Below are 19,929 nucleotides of genomic sequence, written 5' to 3'. Positions count from 1 at the left end.
TGCTGAAAAGAGCAGCAGAAAGCTGCAAGCACTTGTTGTTTCCAAAGTGGAACATGGATTTGGAATGTGCAGAGAAAGAGCCAAGTCTGCACGCGGTGGTGAGCGATGCCAGGCCAGTGTGGGGTTTATGGCATCCAGTGTAGAATGTCAACGCCAACAGAGACACGGCTGCAGACTTGTTTTTAATTCAGTGGCTTGAGGATGACATCTCAGCCACCCAGGTAATATTTAGGAACACAAAACAAAAGAGAATTTTCTGAGGATTGACATGAGAGAAGCTGAGAGAGCAGGGGCAGACTGGAGAATGGGAGTCTTGACAAGAGCGATGTGAACCAAATTTGTTCTTTTCATATGCAAATAAGCTGTCTGTTGTACAGCTGGCTCTTCAGTGCTCCCAACACAATCAAGAGCAGTTCCGGGACAGCACTACTGTTCCAGGCAGAGGTTGGATTTCTTTTCTCTCCTTCCAGATTCTTCAGTGATACTTAACATTGAGGACTGGTACCCGGTGCGAAGTTGATCTTAGTTATCAATAATATTCCCAACTAAAGAAGTGAATTGTATCTTCTCGGCCATTTTGTTTTTCTTTAAAAGGCTGACATGTTTCTAATATTTAACACCCACATGGACACACATAATATGGTGGTACATTTTTGTATTGCTCTGTCATGTGAAAAAGTAACAAATTTTACTTCAGGGCCTATGTCACAACAATCTGAATTGAGCCTCTGACATCAAGGACATCTGTTTAATTTATAAATGAATCGGTTGTAATGAAATGGAGGAGCAGCAGTGTCCAACGCTCAATGCAGCTAGAATATTTCTAGAGCAATATTTCTGTGACAAAATCTCTTCAATTTCCTCTTGCAAATTATTACCTATATTCTTCAATACCTCAGTCACCTGTTATCAATCTCCCTATGCCATTTAAAATCAACCGTTATTCAAGTTTTATCTGGATTCTATTATCAGAGGATTGAGAGACCTAAAATTCTTGATTCAAAGCTAAATCACCATTGAATATGCAGAGGACCAGACTAAACAGAATGATGTGAGTGGAAAAATATTACACAAACCATAGACTACTGAATACTGAGCTATTGGTAAAATAGAAAGATAGTCTTCATCTTTGAGCCATGCATTGTAACCTATAAATATTAACTGATTAGTGAAACATGTGAATATGGAACTAATAAAACTATGAAGCAGCAGTAGACACAGTTTGGTTCCAGACATGAGCTACCACAAGCTAAGAGTCTAAGCCCAGTACGGCTTGATACAGAGTATCTTAAATGAGACTCACAGTTAAATATGTAGGATATTAGCATTTTTATGGGTACAATGTAGAAGTAAATCATCTAGCATTATTTCATTATGCCTAAGGAATTCTTGCATTAGGATGGCTGTATTTATTTATTTATTTTCATTCATTCATTTAGAGTACTTGTTTACGTGTTGATTCCTGAGGTTGATTTTATTTCACCTTCAACAACCAATTGCTTTTATTCCCCCTCCCCATGACTTCCTAGAAATCTCGAATCAATACAATTGTTCCAAATTATGAGTAATATATATTTTTTTTGTACAGAAAGGTCTTTATTTTGAATTGGGGATATTGAGTTCTTTTTTTTTAATTTAGTGCCTCAAAAAAATGAAAGATAATTTTTAAATTCAAATTTTTCTAGTCATTTTTTTCACACCAACTTTTATATATTTGTTCTTAGTTTTCCAACAAATATTGCTTATGTTGGCAGCTATTCATGGTTCACATACTCTTTAGGGAAATGTGTGTTAATTAAAATCTCCCACATAACAGTGAGGGAGAAAATAACACATTTTAATTTTATTTCTATAAGACTTTAAAGATGGCTAGCCAGCTGACTGGAGAAGCTATGGTTTGTTAAGAGTGCTATGTTCTTGACCCCTGTTGTCACAGGTCTTATAAATAATACCAGTGGTGACTTCGATAACCTCTTCCTTCAGAGTGATGAGGGAAACAGATGTTAGAGAGGAAATTTGAGACAGCAGAGAAGAGAACAAAAAGTAATAGCAGCAAATGAGAAAAATCACTGAAAGCAGACTTATTCCATTGAAAATAAGCTAATGTGGGCAGAAGAAACAAGATGAGAAGCTACAGTCAATGAATTAAAGATACACAGTTGAATTATCATGGAATTATCACTCGGAACTAGGCAGTTTTATCTTCTGAATCTCCTCAGGGGGCTTGAACTATAGAGGTTGACATCCTAGCCTTGACAAAGTTATCTTCTTACCATTTCTGAGGGAGAAGGAAGAATAAAGAGCAGAAAGGCAGAGAAGACTAAAATAGGAAAGAATATCATATGAGCAAATTAGCTAGAGAGAGAGCCCTTGAGTCTTTGTAAGTGTTTCATATATTAAGGTGTGATGTAAATTGATTTAATCTAGAGATAATAACTGATACAGAATGATAACAATGAAGCTTTCCAGTGGAGTCCAATGATTTATTGGAATGAAAATATAACCTAAATTAGCTTATCAGCTGATTAGTGGAAGCTAATTTTGTGAAGTACAAAATGGAGATATATACAATATTTTTCAGCAACTTAACCAAACAGTAAGAATTTGAAAAGTGAATAATAAACTGTCTATTAAGCTGCCAAAATCTTACCCATGTTTTTAGGGAAGTGTCTGATTTTCTGAGTGGTGATGGTAAGACCAGCATGGCACCACTGGGGAAGGTTGGAAGCCCGTTGGTTTAGTTCGGTTCTTTTCTTTTTTCTTAAGAGGTTTTTGCTTTAGGGCATGTGTGTTCATCTGAAAGAGATAGACACAGTGCAAGGGAAATTAAGAAATCACCCCGTCCCCCCAGGGGAGGCTGGCCACACCACAATCCCTTCTCCTTCATTCTCCTCCCAGGTTCTTGGGCATACATATCCGCATGCCCAGTGTGAGTTTTAAGCTGCAGGGTCTGGGATTTGAACTGCTGTGGGAGTCCAGCAAATGTAACCACTCTGCCATCTACTGGCCCAGTGGTTATTTTCTTAAAGTCCTGTTCATATAAGGCCACTAATGCTATGCTAGGATGCTCCTGTCCTCTGTCCCTGGCCTTTTGCACCCTTAGTGGACATCCAGTTACATTAATCTCTTCATTTTCCCTGTGAAATATCTACAGAGGGTACAACAGGTGAGCTGTCATCAGTTTCGAAGACACACTTCCATCAGGATCTATTGGGTTCTAGGTGTCGTGTAAGCAGCAGCAGCTCCTTTGGAACATCCAGGTTGGTAACCTGTGGCCCAACATCCTCTGAGTAAAGGAACACTGAATTCCCAGCTAAACCTTTGCTTCGAGGGTGAGTTGACCATTTGCATACGGCACATCTGCTGCGAGACAGAAAGAAAAGCTTTCTGCTGTCAGCCTTTCACTTGGAAGTGCCTAGCAAGAGCTGAAATTGATAGTTGTGAGTATACACATCTGATTTTACAGGAGTGTGAATATACACATGTTATATCTATATATAACTATCTATATATAAATATCTATATATAAATATCTATATATGTGTGTGTGTGTGTACATTTTTTTAGATATTTTTTACTATAGAGCATGTCTCTTCTCCAGAGAGGGAGAGATAGAGACAGAGAGAAAGTGAGAAATCATCCCCCAGCGTGGATGGCCATACCACAATCCCATCTCCTCCATGTTCCTCTTGGGATTTTGGCCACACATGCAGATGCATTCAGCATGATTTTTCAAGCCACCAGGTCCAGGTCTCAAACCACAGTCAGCCATGTGGGACTCCAATGCCTTAACCACTACCTCACCTACTGGGCCCCAGAAAGAGATAAATTAATGATATATCTGGCTTTTTAAATCAACATACAGTCCAGTAAAGAATTTTATTTATTTATTTTTAAATATTTAGCTATGTGGAAAGAAGTTACATAGGAAGTTACAGACATATATTGAATAAGTTGCTTTTACTGAAAAAAAGTAACTTCACAAAAAATCAGGGCCAACGTGAAATATCTTGGGCATATGACTAGTATAAAAATGTAGGATAGGTAAAATCCATTTTTGTGATAATGTACAACTATATCCATAATAATGTCAGTAATAGTTTGAAGGATCTCATATACTTAGTAATATGTAAATATATCACCTTGTATAATCTTTATAACAAATCTATGAAGTTTTTTACCTCCAATTTACAGATAGGAAAATAGAGACTCAAAAGGATTAATTCATCCACAGGAACATTGGCCAGATCTAGACGTCAAATACAGTTGTCTCTTGAGTCAAAACAAAACTAAACAAAGATGCATTCCTTTATCTTACATATACCATGCCATGTAGTTTCTCTGCTAAGTCTAAGTTTCCTCAGCTAACTTTGAGTAGAGGATTGTAGAGAAGTCATGTCCCCCGACCGGCACCCTCATACACAGGCAGCACCCCATCTATGGCTACTGTTGTATTCTGGAAGTAAAAGAACTAACTAACTTTGTTACAGTTCACTAACATTGACTAGCAAGAACAGAGATAAAATGGTGGTAGGGGAAGAAAAAATTACTCAACTTTGCAGGAGAAAGAGTTCTTAGGGTGAAAGAGAGTCACTTGGAGTCAACCGTGAAGTGACCCACCCCCATGGTACATACCACTGCTTCTGTGAAAGCCTGTGGCAGGCACCCACTTATTTACGCACTCCACGTCAACTGCAAATTTTAGAATGACTTGGATTCAGGCAGAGCTGCTGAATTAAAAAGTACCAGAATGAGTAGTTGTGTTCAACTTCAAATTGATTATTGCTGGGACTGAACTCTCTGATGTAAGAGTCAAGAGACATTTTTAGGCTTCCAGCCAAAGTTGTCTGGAATGATGAAAACACTCTGTGGACTCTGCAGACTTGACATAACTTAGAAATGAAGGCTGAATGAAACAAAAACTAATATCTTATGAAAACCAGTATTGTGGAGGGAGACAGAATCTTTGACTCAACAAGAAACCAGAGAGCCTGCCCTTTAGCATTTGGACTCTCAAATTTGGAACTACCAAAGCAGATGTTTATCAGTGCTCTTTTTTTCCTTAGAGTCCAGGTACCAGCTGAATCATCTAGACCAGAGATTGGCCACTTCTAGCCCTGGTACAAATCCAGCAAGAGAGGTACTTTGTACAATGACTGTGACTTCAAGCTTTGGACAAATCCTAAAACCAGACCACAGTGGACCTCCATTTCTTTAAGCCATGAATTCACAGAGAGATACCCTCTTTTAACAACAACAACAACAAAAAAATTATTTAATTTTACTTCTTATTATTTAATTCACCAGAGAAAGGAAGAGAGAGGGAAAGTGACTAGTGAACTACCGGGTCTGGGACTACAACTGCAGTTGGCCACGTGAGAGTTCAGCACCATGCCATTTGCTGGCCTCGAGATCTCCCCTCTTTTGACATCGTCCAAGCTTTGTAGTCTGCTCAGTGCTTAGCCCTCCTCTGAAATATTGAGACTCCATTTTGTCGTCACACTTCTGTTGAGGATTCACTTTTACTAGTGTGAGAGCTTCCTGGCTCCCGTACTCCTGGCATCTCCAAACTGCTCACAGTAGAGTAGACACTCATGTCGGTGGTTACTAGAGCAAAGTTAACCAGAAAAAGGGTCATTCTTAGTGATTTTGTTTTTTTTTCTGAAGGTTCAAATTACAGTTTTGTTTTGTTGTTTGTTTAACATCATTATTTCTATACTGTTATTTTGACTCTTTTTTTCAGTAAAAACTAGTTACTTCAGTGGACCCAAGTAAATTTGAGTCTCAAACTATCAACATTGATGTTTTGAAACTTTTCTGGTTCTCAGAGGACTTATCAATAGCTCAGTTCAAAACAAAGTCAGTAAAAAGGCATAAATAAATGTAAAAAACCTACTGGAGTAAATGATTGTGTAGTAGCCATCTGTTAATGCCCATTTGATTCAAGTGGTTAGGATTCTTAAGTAAAAATGAAACAGAACCAAAATCCTCAAATATTACAGACATTTAGTCTGTGTTTTGTTTTATTTTTAGAGACTTTTACTATAAGGCTTATGCACTTTCCAGAGAAACAGAGACACAGAAAGTGAGAAATTACCCCTTAGGGGGGATGTCCACACTGCAATCTCTTCTCCTCCTATTGTCCTCTTGGGATCTTAGGCATGCATATGCCACCAGCCTAAGTTTTAAGCTGCTGAGTCCAGGACTCAAACCGCAGTCTGCTATGTGGAAGTCCAGTGACGTAACCCTTTCGCCATCTGCTGCCCCATCATTTTATTCTTATTAGTTGAAGGAGGGGGCATTCATGCATGCCACTCCTAAAGTGTACTTTTTTTTTAATAAATAAAGAATTATTTTATTTAACTTTATTATTTATTTATTTTAAAAATTTTGACCAGAGAGGGACAGCAAGAGAGAGAGAGAAAGTGAGAAAGCAAGCTGTCAGGTCTGGGACTTGAACCATGGTTGGCCATGTGGGAGTCTAGTGCCCTTAACTACCACACCACCTGTTGGTTCCCTGAAGTGCAGTTTGATGTGGGTAATGGGCAGTGGTTAAGTATGGCTGGAAAATGACTATATCTTTTGTTTTTTAATGTTTATTCATATCTTTCTTCCATGAATAAGAGAAACAGAGACAGATAGAGAGCACCCCCAAGAGGGTCCTTACACTGTGTTCCATTCCCAGCTTCAAGCAACCCCAGATCAGGGACATGAGTATGACTGGAGTGTACAGGGAAGTCTCTGGACACAAACCCAGAACCTTCTCCTGTGGTTAGGTTCACAGAGTGTTGCACTACTCCTGAGCCATCATTCAGCCTCCACATTTTTTGACCTCTGAAAATAGATATTTTTAGGATTCTCTATTGGCTTCTAAATAAATCCATTGTAATTTATATTTTATAGTTCATAAATGAGAAATATTCCCTTGAAGCAAGCAAATCACTCATCATTTATCACCCTCCAGTGGGGCAATTTCAGTATGGATGGATCTAGGGTGTGTATGGGTTTCACTTGGGAAATGCAATGACTCATGTACTGATTTGGTATTTAGAAAGAGCCCCTAGACTTGGTGACAGCTTTGAAGGAGCTGAGTATGACTGAGTCCACAAAAGCCATTTTGCATAATAAAAATTCCCAAATATCGGTAAGTATTAGTATGATGGTAATTAGTAAACATTTTTGCACAGACTAGTCCATTCATAAAAAGTCCTGATTTCCTTCTCTCCTCCACCCTGAGAAAGGGTAGACAGATGAGACAGTTGGGTGTCTAAGAGTCTGTGACTTAATGCAACAAAACTAGAAGGTAGGAAATCCAGAGATACAGCTCAGGAATCCTGTATGATTTTACGGTCTCTTGTAATGTCTTGCTACATAAGCCCCCAAAGAAGAGTCAATGCTCTGTGCTTCTAGGAAGAAAATAAATGAGTACAGCCCCAAATATAGCTGTCGTCGTTGCTTTCTGTGCTTGTGTTTAGATATAGGATGTAGTAAGACACCAAGGACCACCATTATTGTTTTTCCTTCATCCGTCCTGGGGGATCTTCAAATTGGGTTGGATAGACTATTTCAGTTTAATAGGGATTTTCTTTGTTTTTATGGGGAGCAAGTCTGAGAATGTCTCTCATGAAATGGAGAACAGCTGTTCAATTCTGGGAACTAACCACAGCCCACAATCAAGTCTGATAAGAACTCAGAAAATAAGTGGCTTATTTTGAGTGAAGGCGTCATGCGCTCACAAGGCAGAGCTGAGGGTACAAACGGAAAGTGGGTAGATGCCTTCCTTTAAAACACAGTGGGCCCAGCTTCGAGATCTAAAGACAGATCCACAATCACATCAGTAAAGGAAGAGAGCGCTGTTCGCTGTGAGTAGAAAAACCAAGAGAATAAGCAATCACATGAAACACATTCATACAGAGAGTAGAGAAAACGATCAAGACAACCACTGGAGAACAGGAAAATCTTCATCTAGCCTTTTCTTCCCTTCCAGTTTTCTGCTGATGTTACTGAAACTTCATATCAGTATTTTTTAAAGCCATGGATCTCTTGGGTTGAGCAATAAAGAATCATGGCAGATGCCAAAGAGAGATCCCATTGTGGAGGGGACCGAGTCAGTATGCCAAGAAAAAATAAAATGGAGCTGGTGGGGTATGATGTCAGCAAACTACCAGGGAATTCTAATAAAATCAATGGGAGCACTTCCTGTTTCTAAGCTTCTTGTTCTTGATAGGCAGCACGGAAATAATTAAAAGAAGTATTTTCAGGAATAAAGAGGTGATTAGCAGACTACTGCAAAAATACTGAAGGTTATATGCAGTGTAGCTATCATGTTTTCCTGCACAAGCTTGTCCATGTACTGCTAGTGGCATGTGGTTTAAATAAGGAAAAATTATGGCTAAATGTCATACAGGAGTAAGAGGATCCCAAAGTCTGGCAAGAAGAACTCAAAACGTTAAATAATTTTTTCCAGCATTGTTCCATTATTAGAACTGGACTAAAACAAAAACCTGTATCATCTCAAAGCTCCTGTTTTTGTTTGTTTGTTTTGTTCTTTCCTGTCTTGTTCTGCTTCTATAAATGAGATGATCTATAAAGGAGTGCAAGGTGATAATTACATCTGTAATTTCCTTGGCTCTGAAGTTTCAGATGTAAGCCGTATTACCTTCGTCCTAGTGCATGAAGCCCTGAAACCTGTGGTAGTAACACAGATCAGCTTAAACACACCAGTGCTTCCTGCCCATCCTGCTCTGATCAGAGGAGTCCGGTGTAGGGAAGGGACGGAGCCCTGGACATTTTCATTCTGAAATCCTGAACACAGGATTTCTCAGTTCCCCCTCTAGAGCTTCAGCCTGTGTAAACCACCTCCTGAACCTAACCTGAACTACTTCTGGTGAGAGCCCTGGCCTCTCTGCCTCTCACTTAGCCACCCAACTAGGGAGTGAGATTATAATTTCCAAGTTGGGTTGCGGGGGCTGGTGATCTAGAGAAGGAAGATGTTGAACTTCCTGAGAAAGAACATTTTCCTGGATTTCTCTTCCCCGAATTTGGGGGAAGTGACATATGAGAGGAGAAAGTATTCAAGTAAATATGGTATGGTATGGTGGTGAGCTTCTGTAATATGAGCCTTGCATCTCAAGGGAAAGTTCTTACCATTTGTGGCCCCTGGGCAAGAATTAACCCATCCTTATCCCACAGTACTCTGCCCAGGCTCGGCTGGAATTCCAGACAGAGGGCTTTTGTAACCCCTCCTCTGCTTCCTCTTGGACTTGCGTGCAGCTGTGGTAGCTGCATCACCCCCTCCCTGTTTTCGAAGGAGTTTAGGACTGGAGCGGACCAGCGTCAGTGTCTAGATAGGTGAGTTCCAGGTGTGCATCAGAACAGTTGAGCTAATCCCACCAGTGTCCATAAGGGACAGGTCAGTTACTGGATTTGGCTCAAATCACCTTACTTCATCAAGGAGTGTGAAAAAGCGCCCAGGTTTAGCAGCTAATTAAAGTCACTGGCGTCCCTGAGCAGCCTGTGCACAGTCACACGTTCGAACTGGGATCTCAGAGCAGTCAAGACTTGCATGAACTGCAAATGTGGTCAGTGGAAATGAACTCTCGATTCAGCTCCGCGACACGTGACTTCCTATTTCTGTAAGGTACTTCCAAGGGACTTCCTCTGTAAAACCAGCCTGAGTCCCAGGAGTTTTCCTTCCGTGCCAAAGCTAAGCTGACTTTCAAACTCGAGAGAAGTTTACGCTAGATACGATGTGAGTTTCTTTTCTTTCTCCTTCCTCCACCACCTCCAGCATGCAAGGATCTTGTGGCTCCTGTCCGTGATCGGAAACTGAATACATTGGTGCAGATCTCGGTGATCCACCCGGCGGAGCAGAGTCTGACAAGATACTCCAGCACTGAAATTGTGGAGGTGAGCACACTGCATGCCTGCATTATTCATTCTCTCTCTCTCTCTGTGTCTCTCCCTCCTCTTCCCCCTCTCTTCCTGGATTTGAACAAACAGTTCTGTGTTGCTCTCTTCTGTCATTAAGGAATGCATATCTGAGGTTATTAAGCATGCATTGGTAACTCACCAGAATAAACAAATAGGGGGAAAAGTTGGTGTCTTTTTCATGAAAAAGAAAAAGAAGCTTATTTTTTTCTTCTATAGATAGAAAACAAACTTCTCACTTTGAATCCCCAAATAAAGCATGAAGTAGAAGAAAGCAAAATCAAGTTTTAAACTAAATGGAATGAGTATTTATTTTGAAGGAAAAAAGTTATAAAGTACCCAAAGATGCTTTAAAAGTATTAAGTGTTTTTGCTTTTTATTTTCTGTATTTTTCAGTCCAACTGTGCACTTTATTCTCTGCTACTATGTGCATCTTTCAAAGTATCTTTTTTTTTATTTTTCAAAGTATCTAGAAGTTTTTCAAAAGAAGGCAGGAAATTAATTTGAGAAGCTGTAATGTTTTTAAGCAAAAGGTGTAAATATTACTCATCAGATGAGAGATTTCCTATTTACATTTATTGTTACGAATATAACATTCAGAATGTGTCAAGAGGAAGCATGTTATTGTGTTGGCTCAGATTCAAAAGAGGAAGTGTTTCCCTTTTGATTATTTTGTTCTAATCACACGTTTCACAACCTGAGTGAATTTGAACATCTGGGGCTGGAGAAAGTTTACTCTAAACTCCTTAAGATGTGCTTATTTTTCTTAGGCTAGTGAGCTCCCTCTGTTTAGAATGAGGAGTTTCTCTGTAGGAACCTAAGTAGCCAGCCCCAGACCTGGCTTGCTCACTGCTGACTGCCTGCTTTAATGCAGTTGGTGGAAAAATGATTCAGACTGAACTCGAGTCATGTCTATAATGGGAATGACCCAGATAACTACACAGAGCCCTGAATCTGCCCTTTGGCAACTCAAGATTCCACTGGTGGCATAAGGTATAGTTTGTGCTGTCAAAGAATTAACAAAAAATAATCTTACTGACATAGAGACAACTTGATGAAAATTGTAAGATGCTTTATTTTATATGAAGAATTTTTGAGTATTATTTCAAATTAATTATTTTTAAAATATTGCCAAAACTTTAAAATATTATTTTATTAATGTTTGGAGCCTTTTCCTTTTTCCCTCAATGTTTAAGAAATATGACAAGAGGGACCAGCATATGGTGTAATGGTTATGTTGCTGGACTCCCATGTAGATGACCACGGTTCGAGTCCCGGACTCTGTGGCTTAACGCATGCTGTGTGCATGTGTGCCCAAAATCCCAAGAAGGGAACAGAGAAGGGATTGTGGCGTGGCCATCACCTCTGGGTGGTGATTTCTCGCTTTCTGTCTCTCTCTGTCTTTCTGGCAAGTACACCACTCTATAGCAAAAACCTTTCTTAAAAAAAATGAAAGAATACATGTCACAAGATGCTGTTCAATTCAGAAGAAGCTACAGTAATTGCCCCACTGATGAAAACAATCCTGCTGTAATTTTTATGGGAATTTTATATAGTGTTCTTCACATTGTAATTTGGAGGGCTTTTGTTTATACATAAAAGGAGAAAAATGTGAAAAAAAATTACCATCTTACCCATAAGAAATGTTTGTTTATATTAAAATTTGAATACTTCTTTCTACTTTTGGCTGTTTCATTCATTGCTGTTCCCATGTGTCTGGGGCAATGCCAAGTAAAAAGTATTTGTTGATAAAGGGTATGAATGAGTGAGAATGTGGGAATAACTTGGTTCTCCAGAAACTTCCATAGACAAGTTATTTGTAGAACTCTAGCAAAGATGTGTGTGTGTAGATATGTGTCACACAGACACACACACATACGTACATATATAGATATATATATATATACCCACCTAATTAAATGTTGAATGTCAGCTCTCTAAAAATGAATTCTGAGGCCTCCGATTCTCCTGTACACTGTACTCTGAGATAGTAATTTCAAAGCCCCAGATCCATTATATTTAGAATTTATTTCATTAGTTTTCGAGTTGGTCTGGGGAACATCACAGCTGAACATCTAAAAACAAATGGACACTGTCAGAGTGTGGTTTTCCATAGAATCACTATCAAGAGGAAACATGGCCAGCTTCAGATTACCAAGTGGCTCTTTACAAAACAGCCTCATGCTCATCGAATCAGTCAGTATCTCTGATTATTTGCATGAAACATAGGTCATGTCTATTACATGTATTTCCAATGGACTGACAACTGACCCTAACGAGGGTTCTGCATCTAATGAAAATAAATTGTTTTTCAAGGCTATCAACAGCTATGATCCAGGTCCATTTGCTATCAACAACTATATCAATACTTGGAGGCCCTAAGCTGTGGTGTTAACCGTCAGCAACTCTTGACAATTCAGATCTCTTTTCTCATAGAACTATTTCCTAGAAAAACAGATCAGACACACTTCTGCATTCTCCTGTGTCACTGCACACTGCCAACTACAGTTGCTGCCTTATGGAGTCAACGTGGTCTGCTTCTGCTGTTACAGGGAACAAGAGACCCACTGTTTTTGACTGGTGTCACATTCCCATCCGAGTATCCCATCTATGAGGAGACTAAAATAAAACTAACAGTCTATGATGTCAAGGACAAGTCTCATGACACGGTAAGTACTTGTGCTTCTTTCTCTCTTTGGGAAAAATAAAGGAGTTATACTTTTCAAACTATTGGATTTTTGACGTAACCGGCATTTTCCAAAGAAGATATTTGTACTGTGTTCATGCTTTTCATGCCTGTTATGTTTATAACTTGCTGTTTTCTTATTTTTTTTTTTAATTCATTTGGTGTAGTGCCAAATGAACAGTTGCTTTCAGAACAGATTTGTCTCCTTTTCAGGAAGGGTGACTTAGTCTCTTGGTGTATATTTTGTCGTTGTTGTTGGAAACTGAAGTGGTAATATCCTGGGCAGAAAGCAAACGGAAAAGATGAAATGCTACTTCAAAACTTTCTAGATATTAGGATTATTCTCAAACAGGGGGTTGACAAGGCACTCCACTATGACAGTTTATTCTTCTGCTTGCTGTGTAGAAAGAAACTCCCTGTATTGTTCTCGGATTTATTACTGGCACCAAAGCCAGCACAGAAGGCAATCAGAAACACTGGGCAGAAGCTTTAATTGGCCTCTTTACATTAAGGTCATGCAAAATCCCAGTTGTCTTTTGTCTTAGATTCTTCAGTCTTCCGGCCTGGTCTGAATTCCTCCAATTGAATCATTTCAGCTGGTTAGACAGTTAAATACCCAGACACTGTCTCAAGAGGCCAGTCTTACTGCTCCTGTGCTGGAGAGAATGACCCTGGGAGGTGCAGAGAAGGGAGCGACAGCTTTGCTTTAAGTCTCTCCTATTAGCACAATTTTTCTTTTTCTTAATGTGTATTCAAGGCAGAGGTGCAATGGGAATCTTAATGGTCAATAATGAAGCATTGGCAGGAAACACTTTGAGCTGGTGGACCAGTAGCCTCTGGGTTCTAGGAGAGTTCTGGTTGAAGGCAAAGGTTGCAGCTAGACCCAAAACTCGTACAGTGCCTGTTACAGAGAGGGAGCTTGAAACTTCACTCATGTAGGCATTTCTGTTTGGTTCACAACATTTTGGCTTCTTTCCATTCTTTACTGCAACATATATATCTACTCAATCCGATGGTGTGGCTATTTAATTGAAAGATTTTGTATATTAAAGAAATTTCTACTCACCTTAGCCCCCAATAAATTTATTCTTTAAGACCTGTAGAAAAAATATCCATTTAAATGCACAGCATGTAGAGGGAATAGGTGCAGTTGTGCTGATCTGACACAGTTCTTACGAAGGCAGGTTGTAGAGCCAGCAGATAGTATAGTGGTTAAGGCGCTGGACTTCCACATAGCTGACCACGGTTTGAGTCCCAGGCCCAGCAGCTTGAAACACACAAGGCTCATGTTCGTGCGTGCGTGCCCAAAAATCCTGAAGGGAGAAGAGGAGAAGGGATTGTAGCATGGCCATCCCCCCAGGGGGTGATTTCTTTGCTTTCCATCTCTCTGGTGAGTCCACACACCCTATAGTGAAAATCTCTTTTAAAAAAGCAAGTCGTAGAGCCAAATGACTTGGTTCTGTCCCACTTACTAGCCTTGAGAATCTGGGAGAGAGAAACTTTGGTGCTCTGATTCTTCTTGCATAACGTTTACCTCATATGGTTGTCAGAAAGGTTAAATGAATTTGGGACCAGTAGTTAGCGTAATGGTTATGTCGCTGGACTCCCATGTAGTCGACCGCGGTTCACGTCCCAAACCCGGTGGCTTAAAACTCACGCCAGGCATGTGTGCGTGCGTGGCCATGATCCCGAGAGGAGAATGGAGGAGAAGGGATTGCCGTGTGGCCATCCCCCCTGAGGGGTGATTTCTTGCTTTCTGTCTCTCTCTTGTCTGTCTGGTGAGCGCATGTGCCCTATTACAAAAAAACCTCTCCAAAAAAAAAGAAAAAAAAAAAGAAATGGTAAATGAATTAGCATAGCAATGCATTCACCTTTAAAATGGGACTAAGTGCTTCAGATTTCTTAAAATTGCTGCTAGTATTGCTGTTATTGCTTTGGCTCCTGCCTCATGATCCTCTCATATACAGTAAAAATCAAATAAGGGAATAGTAACCAAGATTATTTTCTCTATTTACTTGTTTTGTTTTCCCTCCAGTTGTCCTCCGTTGGTTGTTTCTGATTCTGAAAAAGGGAAAAATTTGAATTCAAACTGGCAACGAACGGAAAAATAGTGGTTTAGGAGTTTGGTCTTTTTATTTTTATTTTCCTTGATTTTTGGTGCAGTAGGCGGCAAAGGAGTAGACTGTGACAGAGACTGGGCCAGGGCTGAAAGATTATGCACAAAGTCTTTATCCGTGCCTTTAAAGCAAAAATAGAAAACACGTTTTTATAAGAGAAGAGAGGGAAGTGGAGGGGAAGGGGGAAGATCACAAAGCTGGAGAGGCAGGAGCTATGGTTCAGATGGCTCAGGGGGGGGTGACACAACTGTAGAAAGGTAAGAAGCAGAGAAATGATCTTGTGGACAGGCTCAGCAAAGCAGAAACTACAATTTTCGGGGCCAGCAGGTGGCATGGTGGTTAAGGCACTGGACTCCCACATAGCTGAGTGCATTTTGAGTCCTGGACTGGCGGGGTGAAAATCATGCTGGGTGTGTGTGTGTGCATGCATGCCCAAAATCACTAGAGAAGGGAGGAGAAGAGATTGCAGTGTGGCTATCTCTCCAGCGGGTGATTTCTCACTTTCCCTCTATCTCTGTCTCTCTCTTTCCTGCAAGTGCCTGCATCCTATGGCAAAAAGCGAAAAAAAAAAAAAAAAAAGACAAAGAAACTATAGGATTTTCTGTTTTACAAAGCACACTATTAAGTTCAACCCTACAACAGGCCCAAGGCATGGATAGACAAGAGAGTATGTGAAAGGGGTAGAATTATAAGTACTCTAATATTACTAAAATGAGAATGTCACCCCTAAACTCTTGAGTTTGTTGAGTATTGAGAAATATCTGAATTAGAAATACTAAATATCAAAAGTGTTCTTATTCTTTTCAGTTTCCATCATTTAAAATGTGCATGTATGTGAATGCTCTAGAGATAAATAATTAGCTTACTTATTAATTATGCCTTTTGTTGACTTCAGTTCTGGAAACTAATTATTTGAGGTCTTTTAAATACTTCTTTCTTGATCAGAGGTGTTATTACATGAAAGAATTGAATGAACTGGAAGCCCTACTGTGAAATAAGATTTGTGAAATTTGAACATACTTAAGAAATGCAAACAGCTTTCATTTACCAAGTGCTGTTAATTAAGGCATAACCTGTTTCTTAAAATAGCTAACAATTAGCTCTGGTGATAGAAGTGTAAATAGAAACACCATTCATTAATATGTTAATGGTCCCCAAGGACATGCAGTCTTTATCCTGGTACTTTTTCATTTCCTAAGCTTTTCATTGACTGAGTGGTAGAAGGAAGAAGGAAGTATAGTACAGCTTATATTTATAAACTCTTAACAACCTTAATATTAAAAGTCATCATACTTTTAAGGCAAAAAAAAAAAATAATGAGATAATGGGTATTTATATGTGAGGAATGAATTATGTGCATATATTTAAAAGTAGCTTAAATATTTGGGCCCAGCAAACTATTGGTAATATTAGACTGAGTAAGGACAAACAGATATTCTATACTGGTGAATAGTATGTGTATGAATCACATGACTAAGTGACTTGTGTTTTCCTATTGCACTTATGGTTATTTGAAGTTAGTTAGCCAAATTGTGTGTGTGTGTGTGTGTGTGACTCTTTAATATTTATTATTTTACAATTTCATGAGAATATTATAATACTATATAAATGTATATGTATTAAATGTTTTTAAAGTAAAATACCCACCCTTTCTCTGTGTCTTTATGCAGTGATTGATGGTATGACCTTACTAACTAGTTGCATTTGTGCTCTTCTGAACAACTGGGCCCAAGACTGATTATCTTAGTAATTTCAGCAGAAATGCAATGACTCACCATTATAAATGAAAGAGTCTAGCTGTTGATTCTGAGTGACTACCGTGTCCTCCTACTTCATCCTTCATCCTGTGCGTTCATTGCATTAAGTCTCCCTCTGTGGCAGATGGATAGATAATACTTGGCAGTTGGGGGGGGGGCGGCGTGTAGAGTCTCCCTGTTGAGATTAGAGTGACCTTCTGATTGTTTTCCTCACCATGAGGAAATGATTTTCTCAGAATGGGCTGCTCCTACATTCATTTGTTTGGCGGGGTCTTTAAAGTCTGAAATTGAAACCCATGACTAGGATATGAGAATCTAAGTTCTGACAGTGAAGTTGATGTCTTTCAAATATAAGTCCTGTTTTAAAACTCCTAGAAATGGAAACATAGACAAAAGTGTGGTCAGGAGATTGTTTACAGTGTTCTTTTAGAAGGAATCAGACACTAGGAATCTGGGTTTTTGATATGTTGAAGCAGTAACTTCAGAGCAAGGAGAAATTTAAGAAAGTAAAGAACATCACCATGGAACTTTCTTTCTCTTTCTCCATCCTCCCATGTAATGTGGTGCTTTGGAAGATACTGAACAAGGCTTTTTCTCACCTCCCTGAGGCTATCCATCAAGTCTGTAAATATATGACTTGATCACAAGATGGGTTTGACCATCGTAAAATTCTGAATATCTGATCTATTTTGCAGAACTGCACATTGACTTCATTCTTTTTGCTCTGGAGATAAGTAGATGTTTCTTATATCCTTTTCTTCCTTAATCTCCATAAAACTACTTTAAGGAAATTATTATCAGGTTTATTTTAAAGGTGAATACATTGTTATTCTGAAAATCATGTCAGAGAGCCTTTATTCTTCCAGGCCATGCTATATTATGGACATTGTTAATAGAATTTCCTTCACTTTCATCTCCTCCCCGCCCCAATTTTTTTTGTTTTATTTTATCTGATTCATTCATTCTTTCTTCCCTTATTTTCTTTCTTTGGATTGGTTAAAAAATAACTTGTAAACCATACATAACCATATATAAAGTAAGGGTCTAATATCTAAAACATATGAAGAACTCAAACAACTCAAAAATATAAAAACTAATAACCCAATTTAAAGAGAATGGGCAAAGGACCTGAGCAGACATTCCTCAAAAGCGGATATACACATGGCCAGTTTGTATCTAAAACAGTGTTTATCATCACTATCATCAGCTAAGGACAAATTAAAATCACAAGACATCACTTGTCATTATCAAAAACACAAAAGATAACCAATGTTTGTAATGATGTGGAGAAAAGTGAGCCCTCATGTAGTCAGTCAGAATAGAAATAAGTACAGGCATTATGGAAAACAACATGGCAGTTTTCTCAAAAATTAAAATAGAACTACCATATAATCCAGCAATCACATTTCTGGGTATATCTACAAAGGCATTGAAATCAGTATGACAGAGTATCTGAACTCCTCTGTTCATTGAAGCATTATTCACAATAGCTGTGAATATGGAAGCCGTGTGTATTGACATGTGAATGGTTGAATAAAATGTGGTAAATATTATAATAGAGTATATACAGCACTACTGAAGAAGGGAATTCTGTCATGAGTAACAATATGGATCAATTTGGAAGACATTTTGTTAAGTCAAATAAGCCAGGCCCAAAAAGACAAATAGTGCATAATCTCACTTATATGTGAAATATGAAAAAGGAGAACACATAGAAGTAATATACTACTTACCAGAGGCGAGGGAGGGTGGTAGATGGGGAAAATGAAGATGTTTATCAAAGGGCGCAAAACTTCAGTTACACCAGAATAATAAGCTTCAGTGATCTTGCACAGAATGGAAACTATAATTAATAGAATGCATTGCATATTTTATACATTGCTAAAAAGAAAAAAAAAGGAGATTTTTAAATGTTCTCACCACAAAATAATGATAAACATGTGAGGCGATGGGTTTGTTAGTTTATTGAATTAATCATCTCACCATGGAAACATATATAAAAATGCCACATGGTACCCCATAAAAATATAAAAATAATTATTTGTCTATTAAAGATAAGAAATTTTAAATGGGTCAGTCATGGTAGAGTAGCTCACTGGTAACACAGTGCTTTATAATTCTTGAAGCCATATGGGAGACAGGGGTTTGGGTCCCAGGTAGACTTGTACATACAAGGCACATGCATTCATGCCTTCTGTGAGCCTGGTTGGCTGGGAAGGGTGGGGGAGGATCTCAACAGAGTCTCTGCTGAGGGCACTTGCCTGCCTGATCCCCACACCCATTGAAAAATAAGTACGTAAGTAAGCAACTAAAAATCCCTTGAGGTAAGTAAGTACATGCATACATACTTTGGCCATAGCAGGTTGAATGCTTGACCGAGGGAGCTACATCCTTATTTCATAAAGACCAGGAGAGTTGTAGTTTCAGTATTTTCACCCTTGAATGTCTACAAATACGTAAATTACAGAAAATTTGTTTAACCTAACTTAAAATTGCAATATCTGGAATTAATTTGTTCATTTTCTGTTAACTAGAAAAGGTTAGATTAGGCTCTTCCTGACTGTTTCTAAAGGTTGACAAGTTTATTATTATTATTATTAATCATCCACATAGAAAAGCATAATGTACTCTGTTTCTTAATGGAATCCTGGCCTAAATTCTTACTGAATCCTACCTTTATTCAACATCCAAGAATGATTTCTTTTTCTTTTCTAAACACTTGTCAGTTCTTTTTGTTAGTTTGTTTTTTGAGTAGTGACTAGTTTTATTTATTTATTTATTTATTTATTTATTTATTTATTTATTTATTTTGAGAGAGGTTTTTGCTGCAGGGCACATGCAGTTGCCAGAAAGACAGAGAGAGACAGAGAGACAGAAAGTGAGAAATCACTCCCAGGGGGTATGGCCACACAGTAATTCCTTCTCCTCCATGCTCCTCTTGGGACCTTGGGCATGCACACTTGCGTGCCCGGTGTGAGGCTAAGCCAAAGATTGAGGGTGTGTGTGTGTGTGTGTGTATGTGTGAGAGAGAGAGAGAGAGAGAGAGAGAGAGAGAGAGAGAGATTTTTATTTTAGGGCATGTACCCTTACCAGAAAGACAGAGACAGAGGGACAGAAAGCAAGAAATCCCCTCCCCCACCCCCCGCAGTGGTGATGGCCACACCACAACCCTTTCTCCTAAAATCTCCCCTCAGGATCCTGGGCAATCAGGCACATACACTTGGTGTGAGTTTCAAGCCCCACTGGGGCCAGGACTCGAACCTCGGTCAACCACATGGGAGTCCAGCACTTTAACCATCATGCCATCTGCTAGCCACTGATGAATTGTTTTTAAGTTCTAAGCAAATATCACTTAAAACCTAGGTGTAAAAATGATAAAAGAAAAATTAATCTATGCAGAAATACAGCTATACTCAGACCAAGGAGAGTTTATTTCAGA

The 19,929-nt window shown here is 38.9% G+C and overlaps 1 protein-coding gene across 7 annotated transcripts in view; it reads left to right on the top strand.

The window, feature by feature from the left end:
- The window catches only part of INPP4B (inositol polyphosphate-4-phosphatase type II B), a 957,317-nt gene that overhangs the window by 543,792 nt on the left and 393,596 nt on the right, over positions 1-19,929 (top strand). For all 7 annotated transcript variants that reach the window (XM_027770345.1, XM_027770344.1, XM_014586328.2 and 4 more), the window contains 2 exons: positions 9,791-9,909; positions 12,483-12,599. In XM_027770345.1, the coding sequence (XP_027626146.1) occupies positions 9,791-9,909; positions 12,483-12,599 (236 nt within the window). The remainder of the gene's footprint in view (positions 1-9,790; positions 9,910-12,482; positions 12,600-19,929) is intronic.

Source organism: Tupaia chinensis, unplaced genomic scaffold (assembly GCF_000334495.1).
Source record: "Tupaia chinensis unplaced genomic scaffold, TupChi_1.0 Scaffold000127_2, whole genome shotgun sequence".
Taxonomy (NCBI): Eukaryota; Metazoa; Chordata; class Mammalia; order Scandentia; family Tupaiidae; genus Tupaia; species Tupaia belangeri.
This window is presented reverse-complemented; position numbering and strand designations above follow the sequence as displayed.